General features: G+C 42.4%; 1 protein-coding gene across 7 annotated transcripts in view; it reads right to left on the bottom strand.

Moving 5' to 3' along the window:
- Positions 1-3001: 3001 nt before the first annotated feature.
- Positions 3002-18305, bottom strand: part of LOC144498965 (uncharacterized) — an 80614-nt gene continuing 65310 nt past the window's right edge. For all 7 annotated transcript variants that reach the window (XM_078220961.1, XM_078220964.1, XM_078220963.1 and 4 more), the window contains 8 exons: positions 17632-17801; positions 15647-15806; positions 11449-11601; positions 10859-11023; positions 7966-8063; positions 5681-5815; positions 4757-4871; positions 3002-3925 (listed from right to left, as the gene is read on the bottom strand). In XM_078220961.1, coding sequence (XP_078077087.1) covers positions 3767-3925; positions 4757-4871; positions 5681-5815; positions 7966-8063; positions 10859-11023; positions 11449-11601; positions 15647-15806; positions 17632-17801 — 1155 coding nt within the window. In that variant the 3' untranslated portion in view covers positions 3002-3766. The remainder of the gene's footprint in view (positions 3926-4756; positions 4872-5680; positions 5816-7965; positions 8064-10858; positions 11024-11448; positions 11602-15646; positions 15807-17631; positions 17802-18305) is intronic.

The raw sequence follows: 18305 nt of genomic DNA, 5'->3' as shown, positions 1-18305 counted from the left end.
TTGAACCCTTAACTGTACATTGTATTCGCACTTCTCTGCATTGAATTTAGTCTTTAGTGATTTATGTAGGTGGACCCCTAAATCTCAGTTCCTTCACAGCACAAGGCTTTTTGCCATTTCGAAAGTATTCTGATCTATCTTGGGAGGACCTCGCACTTCCCTATGATGAACTCTATCTACCATAGTTTTGCCTACACTTATAATCTGTCAATGCACATTGAATCAACTTTCTTGCCGCATCTTTGGGAAATGCGTTGGCAGCTTTCCTGGATCTGATTTATTGCTTCCCTACTCACTTACCTAGCGTAACTTGAACATTCTTAGAATCATAGAATCCCTACAGTGCAGGAGGAGGCCATTCAGCCCATCGGGCCTGCACCGACAGCAATCTCACTCAGACCCTACCCCTGCAATCCCACATATTTACCCTGCTAATCCCCCTGATATCAAGGGACAATTTACCATGGCCAATCTACCTAATCCGCACATCTTTTCTGAAGTTATAACACAAGGACGAAAGGAAGAGAAAATCCCTCACACAGAGAATGTGTAACAATCTCTGCAATGGGCTCTGTCATGTTTCAGTTTTTGAAGTGAATTTAGCATTAGAGTAGAAAAATTGCCTTCCTCTGAAAGCAGTTCCCAGTAGAAGGTAGTCACAATTTTTAGAACATTAGATTTAGGTCAAAGTCGCTAATATGATAGTTCATTATAGAATTTTGACATAAATCCTGAAACCTAAATGGAGATAATAAATTGTGTGTAATGCTATTGACAGCAAATAAACATATCTTACAGAGTATAGCAAAGTGTACATCCAACTGTATGCCTCCATAGACAACTGCCAATAAAATCATTAGTCCACAAAAAAACTCTGCTGGTCTGGTTCCAATTAAACAACTTTCCTGTCCAACTCAAAAAGGTTACTTTTTCTAAAGGTGCAACTTTTACTTTGTAATCATTTAATTATTGCTTTTTAAGATCAATATTAGACTTCATATATTCAATTTCCCAGTCAGCTTTATCCTTTCCCTGCAAACGTCCAGTTTTCTCAAGTGATCTTTATTAAGCGTCAGCTTGGCTCAGCGGTGACTCTCTTGTCATTGGGTTAGAAGGGTGTGGGTTCCAACGCTTTTCCAGGACTTTGGTGCATTACCCAGGGGGCACTGCATTTTCTGCATGTTCAGTTGTATTTGAAAACAATGTTTCCCAAACTTTTCCCCCCAATGTGACCCCATTTTGATGCCACAAATTTGGTCGGAGGGAGGGGGGAGTTCGAGGATTGTTGAGCAGGGTGGGGCGGGTGGGACTTCAGTTGTTGAACGGGTGGTGGGTGTGTGGCGCCAAAATAAGACAATACAGGATAGTAATACTTAACTAGTTAGCTACTATAGTGTACTTTAAACAGACAATTTTTAAACAAATGGCAATCATTTTTTTAATGGGGAGACACAAGGAGTTAAGAGAGGGCAAGAGGTGTCTACATTATATGGATATTTTGCTGAAGAGAGAGGCTTCGCGTCAAAGCTTTTCACTTTGGACTCATCAGGACAAAAGGTTCTGTGCAGCCAACTGACAGCTTAGACACGGATATCTAAAAAAAAACAGCATTGGTACAAAACCTAATCAAAAGACAAATTAAATGTTGGAAGTCAACAGTGTGAAAGTGATGTTTCAGCTTGCACAGTCAGCTTTAGCTGGATACAACATACACTGATATACCAGAAGGTGATATTAGAACTGAAGATGGTACAAAGTTGGTCCACTGGAATTATACTAGGGCTTAAAGGCGTCAATTATAAACACAGATTTTCTAAACATGGTTAAAAACTGTGTGTTTAGAAAATGAGTAAAGTGCCTCTATGGGATAGATATACAGTAACAAGGCAACAGGGTGGCACAGTGGCTAGCATTGCTGCCTCAAAGCGCCAGGGACCCGGGTTCAACTCCAGCCTTGGGTGACTGAGTGGAGTTTGCACGTTCTCCCTGTGTCTGGGTGGGTTTCCTCCGGGTGCTCCTGTTTCCTCCCACAGTCCAAAGATGTGTAGGTTTTGGTGGAGTGGCCATGAGAAATTGCCTCTTAGTGCACCAAGATGTGTGGATAATGGGGATTAGTGGGGAAATACATGGGATCATGGGGATAGGGCCTGGGTAGGATGTTCTGTTGGAGAGTCAGTGCAGACTCGATGGGCCAAATAGCCTCTTTCTGCACTGCAGCGAATCTATGATTCTAAACCATTGTCACTGCTGGGAGAATTCAAAACAAGAGGGGTACCTTAAAATTTGAACCACACCATTAAAGACTGAGAAAGTACTTTTTCTACATTAAAGCTAACCTTCCGCCCAAAAGACCGTGGATGCATTTTCAAAGCCGAGATAAATTCTTGTCGGGTGCGTGGGAAAGGGGGGGGGGGGGCAATGTATATGGATTAAAGGCCGGGAGATGAGGTTGAGGTACAGATCAGCCCTGATCTCAATCAATGATCAAAAGGCTTTGAAGGACTGACGGATCTTTTATTCTGAATTCTACATTGTAGCAGCTAAACATAATTGTTCTCCAGACTCCAGAAAAAATATGGGCAAAATCTGATGCCAAAACTCAAGACATTCAATAAAATATTCTCAAATTAAAATGGATACCACTTTGGATAAAACATTTTTATTTCAGGACAGTAAAAAATATAAATGAAGGCAATATAAGCCTATAATTTTTCTCGCAATTAAGCTTCAGGTGCCATTGGTATAATTGCAATGAAAATCCAGTCCATGGTGCTTTTGTACGCAACCTGTCGGAGCGAGGAGCGACTTTTAAGGGGCGTCTGGATGAATAGGATGGGAATGGAGGGATATGGTCCCTGGAAGGGTAGGGGGCTTTAGTTCAGTCGGGCAGCACGGTCGGTGCAGGCTCAGAGGGCCGAAGGGCCTGTTCCTGTGCTGTAATTTTCTTTGCTCTTTGTCTCAAACTAAAGTTTGTGCAATGAAACAGTCAACAAGTACGTGATGCGTTTCAACTTTTAATAAGAACTTTTCCTTCAACAAGGAATTAGCTGATATAATATTTTCAAAACCTGTGTTTTTCTACATTGCACCCTGGTTACAAACATCTTGTCATAATCAAGATGAAAGCAACACTGCATTTTAAATTATCAAACAATATCAGTGTTTCTCTTCAACTACCTGCACCGTTTCAATTTACAAATACATTTCCAAGCACAAAAATAATCTTTCAGCCTTTCCCAGATGTTCCGCCTCTTGGGTGGTAGAGTTAAATAATATTGCTTTCCGCATCAGAAAATATACACAATATTACATAATGCAGCTATTATATAATCATCTGTCGCAGAGTAACTTTGGAATTCGATAGCAGGCAAACAGTTAACAGTTTTAAACCCAGTTCACAATCTCACCAGCAGTTATAAACATATCTTGACAATACACTTCATACAATACTTTTAACATAAAAAGAATTTACATAAAACTGTAATCAGTGCTCAATTTATTAGCAGCTTTCACCAACACACCAGGGGGTAATTTTTATCTAATCCACAGTTTGGGAAAATGGTGGAGGTCGACTGATTGTTTTGCCTCTTGTCCATCCACTGACTTCGATTAAATTAGAGTACAAAACCAAGATTTCACCCGGCCCTGTCCTGTACCCAACAGAGGATAGGTTAAACCACACCTACCCCAATCACCGCAATGCCCCACCGTAACTATGTATATACTGTTCAGCAAAGTCTTTTTTCCTCTGGTCAACTTGGTGCACCTATAAAAGTCCCGTTAGGCACATGAACACAAGAATGTGTAGCGTCAGAAAATAAGCAAAGACTAAGTAGCGTGACCTGGCCCTTGAACTCATTAGCTTTGAGCAGTACAAACTTCGGCCACGCAGCCACCGCTTGAAGGAAAGCGCTCCTCGCTTTACCTAGGAAGGAGGAATAAAGAGTTGGTGTTAATTTACATCCACCTCAACAAATCTAAATGAATTCAGAATTAAAGCAATCGGCAAAAAAGCCAGGGTGGAGAAGAGATTATATTTTTAAATAACAAATTGTTGTGATCGGGAATGCATTATCTGAAAGGAAGATGGAAGAGGATTACATAGTAACATTTAGGAGGGAATTGGGCATATTTCCAGAGCCAAACCAATGTGGTTCCCTCTCAACTGCCCTCTGAAATGGCCTTGCAAGCCACTCAGTTGTATCAATCGCTCAAGAAGGCTGCTCAACACCACCTTCTCAAGGGAAGTACGGATGGCAATAAATGCTGGCCAGCCAGCGACACCCAGGCCCCACAAATTAATAAAAAATATATAGTTAAACAACAAAACATTGCTGGGCCATGGGAGAAGAAAAGGGGGAGTGGGACTAATTGGATAGCTCTTCCAAAGAGCTGAGACAGGCACGACAAACTGAATAGCTTCCTTGCGCACTGATCGTTCTTTGACTACTAGCAGAGACTTTTACCTAAGGTTCCCATGTCACTGAGTGCATGACACCAATTTGCCACGTTATTGAGCAGAAGGGTATCCATTCCAAAAAAACTGAAAGTATTCCCCCGTCTTGGATGGGGTGTCACAGCACACACGGGATGTTTGTGGTCTCTTAATGACAGGTGCAGAAATACATAAACTAGCCTGGAGGACATATATGTCCATGTGGTAGAATACCATGGAGGCAAGGGTAAGGTAGTGAGGGGAAGCAATATTTTTCAGCAAACTAAATCCACACAAAAATAAACGAACGGCATTACATACCTTCCGAACCACAACATGCTCACTGGGGTCTATGATCAAGGCTTCACGTTCTTCATCTGATTCCAGTTGTATGGTGTACTCTCTGGGAGGATGTCTGGCAGCAGGCATATCAAGACTAGAAACGAAAGAGCAACATGAGCCAAAACAACTCCTATCCTCAGTACAATATCTTCAAAATATCCAAAAATACCAAAGGCGTAGGAGAAAGTAAAGCTTCCAGGGGATTCTCTCCTCTAATCTAAGATCAGTTGCCTGAGGAGTGGAACTTTTTGCAGACTAAGGAGTTTTCTGTGAGGGGTTTAGCTGGTGTAGAACAGGAGGAACTGTTTCCAATCAACAGTTCGTCAACCAGAAGGTACAGATATATGCTAATTGGTAAAAAAGGAAGAGAAAAGGAGAAATTTATTTTACTCAGCACATTATAACCCTGAATGCATTGGCCGAAAGGGTAGTGGAAGCAGATTCAGTAGTAACATTCAATGGGGAGTTGGATCACGACTTAAAAAGGAAAGGTTCACTGGGCTACGAGGAAACAGCAGGAGAGTGGAACTAATTGGATAGCTCTTTCAAAGCGCTGCCACAGGCATGAGGACACAATGGCCTCTTTTCTATGCAGTTTGATTATTCTATTTTTCTGCACACAAACTCATACATAGGAGGTCTTTTTCCACAGGGCAAAAACTCAAATACTGCGAGGTAACTCTGCTCAGTTGAAATGCAGAGTGTGTATTCCAATATATCACTCAGCATTTCCATGCAGTAATGACACCCTGCTGATTATACATACATGCACATCCATTTTCAAATGTATCAGAAGGACTACCTTAAACAATGTAAATTGAATCGGGACAGGAAGGGCAGCGATATCCTTACATGATGCTCCAGGACAATTCAAAATGAAAGGAGGTGAGTTTTAACACTAACCGCTTAAGCATTTCTTCAGCTGCCATCAACGCTTCCTCAGCAGCACTTCTTCTTAGCTCTTCATGTGCTAGCATTTCCGCCAACTGAGACAGCTCCTGGTGAGCAGAATCATTACGTTGATCCGATTCCGCAAGCCTAGGTCATGAGCAACAACAGAAAATCTGTGATTGACAAGCAACAGAAAAATACCTGTATTTGGACAGCAACGTTAACACTTTTATGGTGTCCCAAAGTACCTCACAGCCAACTGTGTATTTTTGCAGTCTAGGCATTGTTATTTTGTCAGCAAACTTGGCAGCCCATTTGCAAATAGTAAGGTTCCACAAACAGCCATAAGAGAAATGATCAATTAACATACACATTCTTCAGGCACCGTTGGTTAAATCTTGACTGGGTGATCCTTTTCTATGAAGAATGACATGGGATCTTTTATGTTGATGTGAACAGGCAGATGGTGCCTCAGTTTCATGCCTCATCCAAAGGCCAGCACCTCGAGCATTACAGTACTCCCTCCGTACAGAAATGTACGTCTACATTATGTGCTCAAGTCTTGGAACTGGGTTGGAATCAAAGTACTAATAACTGAGATACAATCAGAGCCAGACTGATACCGAAAACATTTCTTTGGTAATCTTGATTTAGATTAGTCAAGTCATAAGGAAGTCTTTGTTCAATGTAATTTGTTTTCAAGTGCTGAATATTAAATGGCATAAAATATATCAATCACTGAGAAATGAATCGCTGCATCTACATGACGCCATATCAGAGTTACTGAAGTACTTGGGAATTTCTGCATCCTCTAGATATGTGCAAATTTGAAGTTATTCAGTGGATTTCATTAGGAGCTACCAATTTCTAACTTTCAAACATTGTGGACGCTATCAGTTAAAAGGACCTGAAAAGTGATGCTTCACAACAGATTAACACTAAAGGTTTCTAAGCGACAAGTGATCAGTGAAACAGGAGTTGGCCATTCAGTCCAACAAGCTTGTCTGCCCTTTTGTGAGCTACGATTTCCACTATTTCCATTGTTTCTTCAGAGGACTGATTCCATGAATGGGCACCCTCAGTGTGAAGAATCATGGATTTATGGCCCAACCTTTCAACTATTAAAATTGCTAACTTCAGACGGAGCTGGTTCATAATTTCCCAAATAGACCTCTTTGGAAGTGGGAAATTGCAGTATCAGTCCTCACATCAATTATTTCTGGTTCAGGCCTCTCTTTTAAATAGCCCATATTGTTCCTGTACTTACAGCCTCCCTCACGGAAGACTTTACAACCACATAAACACTGACAGATAGGAAGAGACCCGTGATTCATCCAACCTATCCCATACAATTGTGATAGCCTCTGTATTAACATACATACTCTCCCTCTTCCCACCCTTGGAGGGGCAAAAAAAAAAACAGTTAGCAGCCTGGGTCAACGTGGGGAAGTAAACTGCGGAAAATTCCTCTCCGACTGCCTTAGATAGTCAAAACAAGGTCGAAGGATCATTCTGGCCCTGCTAATTTTATGTTGTACCTATCTTTTGTGTGAACGTATCCTCCCCAGTCAGAATCAGGTCAAGTTCCAGCTTCAAGAAATTCAGTGAATTGGCATCCACTGCACAAAGGTGGCACAGTGGTTGGCACTGCTGTCTTACAGCGACAGGACCTGGGTTCGATTCCTGATTTGGGTCACTGTCTGTGCGGAATCTACACGTTCTCCCCAAGTAGGTTTACATTAACACTGCAATGAAGTTACTGTGAAAATCCCCTAGTCGCCACACTCCGGCGCCTGTTCGGCTACACTGAGGGAGAATTTAGCACGGCCAATGCACCTAACCAGCATGTCTTTCAGACTGTGGGAGGAAACCAGAGCACCCGGAGGAAACCCACGCAGATACAGGGAGAATGTGCAAACTCCACACAGCCAAGTGACCCAAGCCGGGAATTAAACCTGGGTCACTGGCGCTGTGAGACAGCAGTGCTAACCACTGGGCCACCATGCCGCCCTAGCTTCGTCCTAGCACCGAGCTGCTTTCATTTAATAATTGATAGTCTTTCCCTTCTCTTTAACCACCAGAGATTTTTTCTTTTGATGTGATTAATTATTTGTCGTAAAGTAGATGAGTAATTGATATCTCCAGAAAACTCTCTTTGCTGAACTTCATAAAGTTCACCAAATCCAGACTCATTTAAAATATACACAAACATTTTTTGCACATTGATGAAATTCCTCCTTGGGTTCTGAGTAGGTGAAATAACTGTGCTGTAAAAATGCAGAACAAATAACATTCACCTCCTCCGTAGTTCAATCAGCTCCAAGTTGTCAATTTCCACTATCACGCTGGCACGCTCCTGAGGAGCTCCTGGAGGAACTTCTTCATTAGCTTCATTCTACAGCACAGCCGCAAAAAGATGAGAATCCGATTTTAATTAACACTTGGACTGCCTGTAAAGTTCAGGCTAAGAAAACCTGTGGTCAATTGGCAAAAGAAAAATCCTCCCTTGGCTGGAAACATGATTGCGATTGCCAAAGCTTAATCGCTGCAGTCCCGTGACCTGGCTGCAGAAGATCCACACACTTGAGGTCCTCTAAAACCATTAAAACATGCTTATTCACACTGAGTTGTGTTCATCCATCACCCCTGAAACACACTGGCTCCGAGCTCCAGCAACACCTCAATTTTAAAATTCTCATCCTTAATGTTAAACCCTCCATGGCCACCAATTAGGTAGGAATTGTATATGGTACACAACAAATCTAAGTTTACATTTAGGATTGAGAAGGAATTAAAGGTTAGTACAGTGGTTAAGGTTGTCATTCAACATCAACTTAATCCCACCGTATATAACTAATCAAATAACGTGCCATTCACCAGTTTCAGGTGCAACATTACTGAATGGTACAGTAAGAAGTCTCACAACACCAGCTTTAAGTCCAACAGCTTTATTTGGAATCATGAGCTTTTGTAACACTGCTCCTTCATCAGGTAAAGGAGGGAATGCGACATGAACCTAAGATCTCGGTTGAGGCTGTCCTCATGTGTGCGGAACTTGGCTTTGATAGCCAGGTTCCGCACACACAATTCACACCTCTTTAACCTATGATTATCCCTCTCTCCACTCGCATTGTTTATACCTGTAAAGACTTGATTACCTGTAAAGACTCACATTCCAACCATTATATTGCAATTGAATCTTTGTCTATATATGCCCTGTTTGTGAACCCAACTCTCCACTCACAAACAAGAACAAAGAACTTCATCACCTGATGAAGGAGCAGCGCTCCGAAAGCTCATGATTCCAAATAAACCTGTTGGACTTTAGCCTGGTGTTGTGATGCTGATGTAATGACTTATGATCATGACTTATTACTGTGCCCACCCCAGTCCAACACCGGCATCTCCACATCATTACTGAATGGTGCACAATTTAACATATTTAAGAATATAGATATATTAAAACACCATAACTACAAGAATTGTTTAAAATTTACATTGTTGCCCAACATTTTTCTCATCCCCTCTGTTCTTTCCCATTCTTTCTATCCTTAAGTTTTAATCTTTCTACTTTGTGCATTTACTTTACCCTTTCTCCCCTTCAGTTTTTTTGTATTTTAAATTGGGTTGCAAATGAGAACATTCTACAGGACAACCTGCTACTTTTCATAAAAGCAAAATACTGCAGATGCTGGAAATCTGAACTAAAAACAGAAACCCAGGTCTGGCTGCATCTGTGCAGAAAGAAAAGGAGTTAATAGTTCAAGTCCACATGACTCTTGTCCAGAGCTAAAGAGAAGGAGAAAGATGATGGATTTTATGCTGTTAGAAAGTGGATAGAGAAAAATAAAAATGTCGGTAATAGGTGAGTTAGGAGTGATTTTGTGAAGATGTTTTGGGCACAGGACAAACGAAGTGTTAAGGACTATAGAAGGTGCTGATAGTGACATTAAGGTAAGATAGCAGAATGTGAAAGCAGAATAAAGAACAAGTGACAGATGGTCCTGTAGGGGAGGAAGGTGGTAGCATTAGGACAAAAAATATTTTGGATTGTAAAACAAAAGGGTCAAGGTGGAAAGAAAGTTTACAGTCTAAAGCAGTTGAACTCAATGTTAAGTCCAGAAGGCTGTAACATGTCTAACCGGAAAGATGAGGTGTTGTTCGTCCAGTTTGTGTTGAGCTTCACTTGAACACCGCGACAGGCCAAGGATGGACATGTGGGCAGGAGAGCAAGATGCTGAGTTAAAATGGCAAGTGACAGGATAGTTGGGGTCATGCTTGCGGACTGAGCAAAGGTGTTCCGCAAAGTGGTCAGCCAGTCTGCGTTTAGTCTCCCAGCATAGATAGATACCCTCCAGTGCAGAAAGAGGCCATTTGGCCCATCGAGTCTGCACAGACCACAATCCCACCCAGACCCTACCCCCATATCCACCCACTAATCCACACATCTCAGGACACTAAGGGGCAATTTTAGCATGGCCAATCAACCTAACCCACACATCTTTGGACTGTGGGAGGAAACCGGAGCACCCGGAGGAAACCCACGCAGACACGAGGAGAATGTGCAAACTCCACACACAGACAGTGACCCAAGCCGGGAATCGAACCCAGGTCCCTGGAGCTGTGAAGCAGCAGTGCTAACCACTGTGCTACCGTGCTGCCCAAAGGGCAGCCCAAAGAGGAGACCGCAATGAAAATAGAAATACTGGAAAATCTCAGCAGATCTGACAGCATCTGTGGAGAGAGAATAGAGCCAACGTTTTGGGTCTGGCTAACCCTTCGTCAGAGCTGATTGCACCGGGAGCAGCAAATACAGTAGACCAAACTGAAGGAGGAGCATGTGGATTGCTGCTTCACCTGAAAGGAGTCAGTAGCACTGACCTTTGTTCTCATTGTAACACACATTGCTACTTTACTTTAGTGCCATTATCAACACCTTCTACAGTCCTAAACACTGCCATTAATACTTCCATTGTCTTCTGCACCAAACACCTTTGTTCAATCTCTCCCAGCTCATACCTATTTCACTCCCACCTGCCCTATCCCCTCTCCAACATTTTAAAATCCATACAATTCTCCCTCTTCAGCTCCGAAGAGTCATATGGATTTGAAACATTAACTCTTTATGTCTCTCCACAGATGCTGCCAGACCTGCTGAATCTATCCAGCTACTTTTTATACTCCACCTACTTGATCCTCATTCTGCAATGATGAGCGTATAGCTTGGTATTGTCTTTCCAATCTGTAGTAACGATCCTGGAGATCCCCATAACGTGTCTGGGTATCACGCAGAGTCTGAGAGACTGCTTTTAGTTGGCTAGATAATGTGGCTCTCTCTTCAATGCACTGCATAACCTGTGTTAGTGAGACAGTGAATGATTGTAAAGTTAAAAGTTTATTTATTAGTCACAAGTAAGGCTTAAATGGCTTCCACTCACACTGCAATGAAGTTACTGTGAAATTCCCCTAGTCGCCACAGTCCGGCACCTGTTTGGGTCAATGCACCTAACCAGCACATCTTTCAGAATGTGGGAGGAAACCGGAGCACCCGCAGGAAACCCACGCAGACATGGGGAGAACGTACAAACTCCACACAGACAGTGACCCAAGTCAGGAATGGAACCTGGGTCCCTGGCGCTGTGAAACAGCAGTGCTAACCACTGTGCCACCATGCTGCCCTCTAAGATCTGATCAAACCATAAACGCCACAAACAACTATTTATCATTAGATTTAAATTCATAGTGATCTGAAGCATTGTACATAAATGAACCTACATTACCTTGCTGTTCAGCTGTTGGAACCGTTGTTCTTTCTGGTGAATCTCCTGTAAGTAACCCTGAGTTTCACTCTGCAGTTGTTTCTTTTCTATTAACAGGGACTTCACTTGTTCAGCAACATTCTCACTGCCCAGCAAGGATACAATTTCTAATGGCTAAGATAAAAACATAAATCTTAAAACTATTTAAATTGAATGTGTTTGTAGTACATTGGATCCAATAAACAATGCATAAATATACAGGCATAAACTTACATGTTTTTCTGGACACAGGGGAGGTGCCAGAGAATTGGAGGACAGTTAATGTGGTTCCACTTTTCAAAAAGGGTGGTAGAGATAAACCAGGGAATTACAGACCAGTGAATCTCACGTCAGCGGTCGGGAAAACATCGGAGAAAATTCTGAAGGAGAGAACTAATCCCCACTTGGGCAGGCAAGGTTTGATCAGGGTTAGTCAGCATGGCTATGTCAGAGGGAAATTTGAATTTTTCGAGGTGGTGATCAGGTGTGTAGATGAGGGTCGTTAAGTTGATGTAGTTTATGGATTTCAGTAAAACCCCTGACAAGGTCCCACATGGGAGACTGATAAAGAAGGTAAAGCACATGGGATCCAGGATAACTTGGCAAGATGGATCCAAAACTGGTTTAGTGGTAGACAGAGGGTGGTGATAGAAGGCTCTTTGTGTGACTGGAGGTCAGTGTCCAGTGGCGTACCACAGGGATCAGTGCTAAGTCCCTTATTATTTGTGATATATATATATAAACGCGATAGATGAGAATGTGAGGGGGAATAATAAGGAAGTTTGCAGATGACACAAAGATTGGCAGGGTGGCTAATAGTGAGGAAGAAGGTGTTCGACTGCAGGAAGATATAGACAGGTTGGTCAGATGGGCAGATCCCTGTGGCAGATGAAGTTTAACCCTGAAAAGTAAGAGGTGATGCACTTTGGAAGGAGTAACAAGTTAAGGAAGTACTCAATGAATGGCAAGGTGCTAGGAAGCTGAGGAACAGAGGGATCTTGGGGTGCTTGTCCACACATCCCTGAAGGTGACACGACAGGTTAATATAGGGTAGTTAAGAAGGCATATGGGACACTGCCTTTATCAGTTGTGATGTGGAGATGCCAGCGTTGGACTGGGGTAAACACGGTAAGAAGTTTAACAACACCAGGTTAAAGTCCAACAGGTTTATTTGGTAGCAAAAGCCACACAAGCTTTCGGAGCCCCAAGCCCCTTCTTCAGGTGAGTGGGAATTCTGTTCACAAACAGGGCATATAAAGACACAGACTCAATTTACATGAATAATGGTTGGAATGCGAATACTTACAGCTAACCAAGTCTTTAAGATACAAACAACGTGAGTGGAGAGAGCATCAAGACAGGCTAAAAAGATGTGTATTGTCTCCAGACAGGACAGCCAGTGAGACTCTGCAGGTCCAGGCAGGCTGTGGGGATTACAAATAGTGTGACATGAACCCAATATCCCGGTTGAGGCCGTCCTCATGTGTGAGGAACTTGGCTATCAGTTTCTGCTCAGCGACTCTGCGCCGTCGTGTGTCGTGAAAGCCACCTTGGAGAACGCTTACCCGAATATCAGAGGCTGAATGCTCGTGATTCGGGCATTTGGCCTCTGATATTCGGGTAAGTGTTCTCCAAGGTGGCTTCATGACACACGACGGCGCAGAGTCGCTGAGCAGAAACTGATAGCCAAGTTCCGCACACATGAGGACGGCCTCAACCGGGATATTGGGTTCATGTCACACTATTTGTAATCCCCACAGCTTGCCTGGACCTGCAGAGTCTCACTGGCTGTCCTGTCTGGAGACAATACACATCTTTTTAGCCTGTCTCGATGCTCTCTCCACTCACGTTGTTTGTATCTTAAAGACTTGATTAGCTGTAAGTATTCGCATTCCAACCATTATTCATGTAAATTGAGTCTGTGTCTTTATATGCCCTGTTTGTGAACAGAATTCCCACTCACCTGAAGAAGGGGCTTGGAGCTCCGAAAGCTTGTGTGGCTTTTGCTACCAAATAAACCTGTTGGACTTTAACCTGGTGTTGTTAAACTTCTTACTGTGTTTACCAGTTGTAGTATAGATTATAAGAGTAGGGAGTTATGTTGGAGCTGTACAAAACTTTAGTTAGGCCACAGCTGGAGTAGTGTTGGAAGTTCTGGCTGCCTCACTATAGAAAGGATGTGATTGCACTGGAGGGGTATAGAGTAGATATGCCAGGATATTGCTGGGATGGAGCATTTGAGATACAAGAATAGACTGGATAGGTTTGGATTGTTTTCTTTAGAGCAGAGAAGGCTGAGGGAGGATCCTGACTGAGGCCTATAAGCTTATGAGCGGTATGGACAGGGTGGATAGGTAGCAGCTATTCCCCTCAGTTGAAGGATCAATAATGAGGGGCAGGAGAATTAGAGAGGATTTGAGCAACATTTTTTTTTTAATCCAGTGGATGGTAGGAGTCTGGAATGCAACATCTGGGAGAGTAGTAGAGGCAGGAAACCTAACAACCTTTAAAAAAAGTACGTGGATGAGCACTTGAAATGGTGTAACATTCAAAGCTATGGGCCAAGTACAGGAAAATGGAATCAGTGTAGATTTAGTGTTGTTTTGTCAGTGCAGACTTGATGGGCCAAAGGGCCTCTTCTATACTGTATGACTCTAAAACTGGCCTTTATTGCAAGGTGGGTAGATTACACAAGTAGGTGTACATTTCTGGTCTCCTTATTTAAGGAGGGATATACCTGCATTGGAGGCAACTCAGAGAAGGTTCACTAGGCTGAATCCTGAGATGAAGGGGTTTGTCTTATGAGGAAACTTTTGAGCAGGTTGGACCTATACTTACTAGAGTTTAGAACCATGAGACATGATCTTATTTAAACATAAAAGATTTCAAAAGGGCTCAACAGGATAGATGCTGAGAGGATGTGCCCTTTCCAGGGTGGGAGGGTGCAATCTAGAACTTGGGGGCACCGTTTAAAAGTAAGGGGTCTTCCATTTAAGAAGATGAGGAGGATTCCCTTCTTTCAGAGGGTTATTAATCTTTGGAATTCTCTTCCTGAGACAGCCGTGGAGGCTGGGTTATTGAATAGTTTCGAGGCTGAGTTAGCCAGATTTTTCATCTTCAAAGCACTTGAGGATTATCAGGGAAGGCAGGAAAGTGGAGTTCAGGCCACAATCAGATCAGCCATGATCTTAGCTAATTGGTGGGTAAGGCCCGAGGGGCAATAGTCCAACTCCTGCTCCAATTTCTTTTATCTTATGAAGTGCAACTGATGTCTCAAAAACACAAAACCAGTTTGCAACATTGTTTTTCCATAAGAGGACTGGTATTCCCATGAATTGCAAAGAAAAAATAATTTGCAAATGTTTCTACTGAGTAGAATAAGTAGGGCGGGAGAAATTGGGACCCGAGGGGGATGAACAAGGAGGGGTAGTGGGTAGCAGCCTGTGGTGGTTTCAACTGGCACCAGGAGAAGCACTGCTGCACCTCCCACTCCATGCTTAGAAGCAGATTTTTAAAAAACTTATCTTTTCAGTGATAGCACAGGGCCACTGTAACCCCAACTTTGCAAGACAGACAGGGCTGTCGTTTTTACATACACAAAGGACCTAACAACTGTTTCAGGCATGGGTCCTGATGCTTATACTGTGTGTTGCTTCCCACAGCATGTGTCTTCAGGTAATCGATGAAAGCAATAATAGCCTGTACCACATGACAAGAGGAGGAAAAACGAGCCAGTTCAGGATTGAAGCGAATATCTTGCCACAAACTCCGAGAACACTGGTGGAGATTGAGGGCGATGGTCCCTCATTAGCAATTTTCTCAATATTATGATACACAACAGTGGGACTCATGGGCAGGTCAATAGGAAAGGAAAGGAACATACACCATATATTGCTGAATTCCAGTGATGCCACCTTCAAGGTACATGGTTTTAAATGACTGTCCCAAAAGAAATCGGACATGGGACCTCCCAAACCCAGATTGTTACCCTCCTACCCAAAGATGATGGCTGGCATTTAAAGATGCATCAGTTTAAAATGTAGATAGATCTAATGTTTGATGTAAAGAAAACAAGGATTCCTTCAATGCTGATGATTCATATTTGGGGAGGAAAGTTAAGGTTACCTCAAAGGTGAGTCATCCATTGAAACAAATATGAATGTGTTTTTAAAATGCTTACCTTTATCTGGTGCGCACTATTTACATTTCTTAATTCACTACCCCACACCTCCTGGTTCACTTTCTTCAGTTCCTCAATTTGTCTGTCTCTATCTGCAACTGTTGAGAGGCATTGCTCTTTCATCGCACGAGACTCTGAAAGCAGGAAGTTTTTCTCTGATCTAAAAGAAGAAACGACAATGCACTAATTTTGTCTTTAATTCTGAAAATAAAATAGATGTTGCACATTAAGCAATTGATTTCTTGCAACTGATGGAGGGAAAAATAATATTAAACACGTACTATCACCAACAAAACAGAAGTTATACGAGATGCACTTGTAAAATGGAACACCTTGGGGAAGGTTGGTGCAGGATTTGCTTCCAAAAAATTGCCCAAACAGCTTATGCACCTATAATTGGTGGCATTGCAGGGTTTTTACTTATTACCTGGCATCTTACAGCACAGAAACAGGCCATTCAGCCCAACAGATCAATGCTGGTGTTTATGTTTGATGTGAGCCTCCTCCCAGCCTGTTACACTGAATCCTATCAGCATACCCTTCATTCCCTTTCTTTCTCATGTTCTTGTCATCATTCCTCATATATCATTAACCGTCCTATCTTTGGGATGAATATCCTTTAAAAAAAAAATGGAACATGAAAGACACAGAGCCAAAAGTGCAAGCTGTTTAAAAGCAGATTGGGTAAAAAAAACAATTCTCCTGAATTCTCGACTGGATCTATTGGTGACCGCCTTATATTTACGGCCCCTAATTGGTATCCATGATGTGGAGATGCCAGCATTGGACTGGGCTAAGCACAGTAAGAAGTCGCACAACACCAGGTTAAAGTCCATCTTGGAGCCGGGACTTTAAACCTGCTGTTGTGAGACTTCTTACTGTCCCTAATTGGTATGTCAGTGATGAGGGGTCACAATTCCGAGAGAGCTTGGAGTGAGATGAGGAGTAACTTCTTTGCTCAGAGAGTTGTTGGGATTTGGAATGCGCTACCTGGAAGAGTGGTGGAAGTGGATTCCATTGGAGGTGTCAGCAGAGAGCTTTGAAAGTGATTAATTTAGAGGGCTACAGAGATCGGTCTGGGGAATGGGATTGGCTGGGTAGCTTTTTCGGGAGCGCGTACAGAAACGATGGGCCAACTGGCCTTCTTCTGTGCTGTAAAATTCTATGATTCTAATTCTGGTTTACAGCTCACAGGGTGAAGAATCATCAGAGCGTCCACCGTTGCAGCTAATGTGCTGATCTATCAGCCATGAATTTCTATCAGGGACATTACTGCTTACAGAATTTGATTCGTATTTCAACTGCACTGTTTCAGGGTAGCAGCTCCGCAAGGGACAGTGCACTAAATCAATCAGCACCGACCTTGGAAAGCTGTGCCACATAAATACGGATCAGTAGGCCTGGTCTCAAAACTAGACTAAAATCCCCTCCCTATAAAATTGATTTATGGTAATCAATCGTCTTATAATCCAAGGATGTTCCTAAATTGACCAGTCCTGCACAGTGAATTCCTCCGGGATCACACAAAATTTATAACAGCAGATATTAAGTACTTGCTGGAAGCATGTTCATTTTGGAGTCAGAAATTGACTTACAGAAAGTTATATTCCAAGCCGGCATTCCTTTGCATGTAAAGGGAGAGCTACTTCATTGGAGGTCCTGTTGTCTGAATGAGACATTCAGACAAGAGTCTTTCTACTTGCTCAAGTGGATGGAAATGATCCAATGGCACTATTTAAAGAAGAGCAGGCGATCTTCCTCATGCCGTGGCCAACATTCCTCCCTCAATAAGCACCAAAAACAAAATCAGTTGATTCATTTGCTCCTTGTGGGCTAACTGACTGCCACATTTGCTTACATAAACTACACATCAAAGACAATTCATTGGAAGCAAGGCACTTTGGGTGTTCGGAGTAGGTCAAGAGGGTACCATGCAAATGCAAATTCCTTTTCAAACTGAAATTCTAACGTAAATTGTAACAAACCTCAGATCGGCCAACTCATTCCGGCAGGAAGAAAGATCCTGCTCAGTGCGCTCTTGCAATTTTGCTTGCTGAAGTAGCTTTTCTAGTTCTTCCACTTTCTTTCTCAGCCATGTTATCTCAGAGGGGTCATTCCATAAATTCCGATCTTTGAGGCAAACAGTCTCTTTTAACTGTAAGGGAAGTTAAAAAGTGTTCTTCAATTTTCTGCAAGCATGATTGCAAAATATGGTTACAGTGCATCTTCTTAGCCCTTTCTTTCCCTTTAAAAGGCAATTTAAACATAGAAATTTGGTAATTTTACATAACCTGAGATACAAATCCCGACACCAAATAAGTAATCTCATGACTGAATTAACATTTTATATTTAGCACCTTGCAATGGTTCTCTACTTAACCCAATTGTTGCTAGGCAGCCCCATTATTTTGTACATAATTGGATGGCTCCTATTAGAAATGCATTTCCGTTAACTAAAATACAGAAGATGGGGCTCGGAAGTAGCACAATACAATGAACCCTCATTGGCATTCGACCTTGAGTTCATCTGACTGATTGATTTGGGGTTGCTGGGTGCTCTGTAACAGTCTGTCTTTGTCACTCTGTAGAGCCACCACTGCCTTCTGAAAAGATTCTGTCTGAGAAGCAAGCTCCTTATTCTCATTTATGATATCCAAAA

The sequence above is a fragment of the Mustelus asterias genome, chromosome 9, assembly GCF_964213995.1.
Source record: "Mustelus asterias chromosome 9, sMusAst1.hap1.1, whole genome shotgun sequence".
NCBI classification, from domain to species: Eukaryota; Metazoa; Chordata; class Chondrichthyes; order Carcharhiniformes; family Triakidae; genus Mustelus; species Mustelus asterias.
Note: the sequence above shows the minus strand (reverse complement) of the source record. Positions and strands in the feature narration are given on the sequence as shown.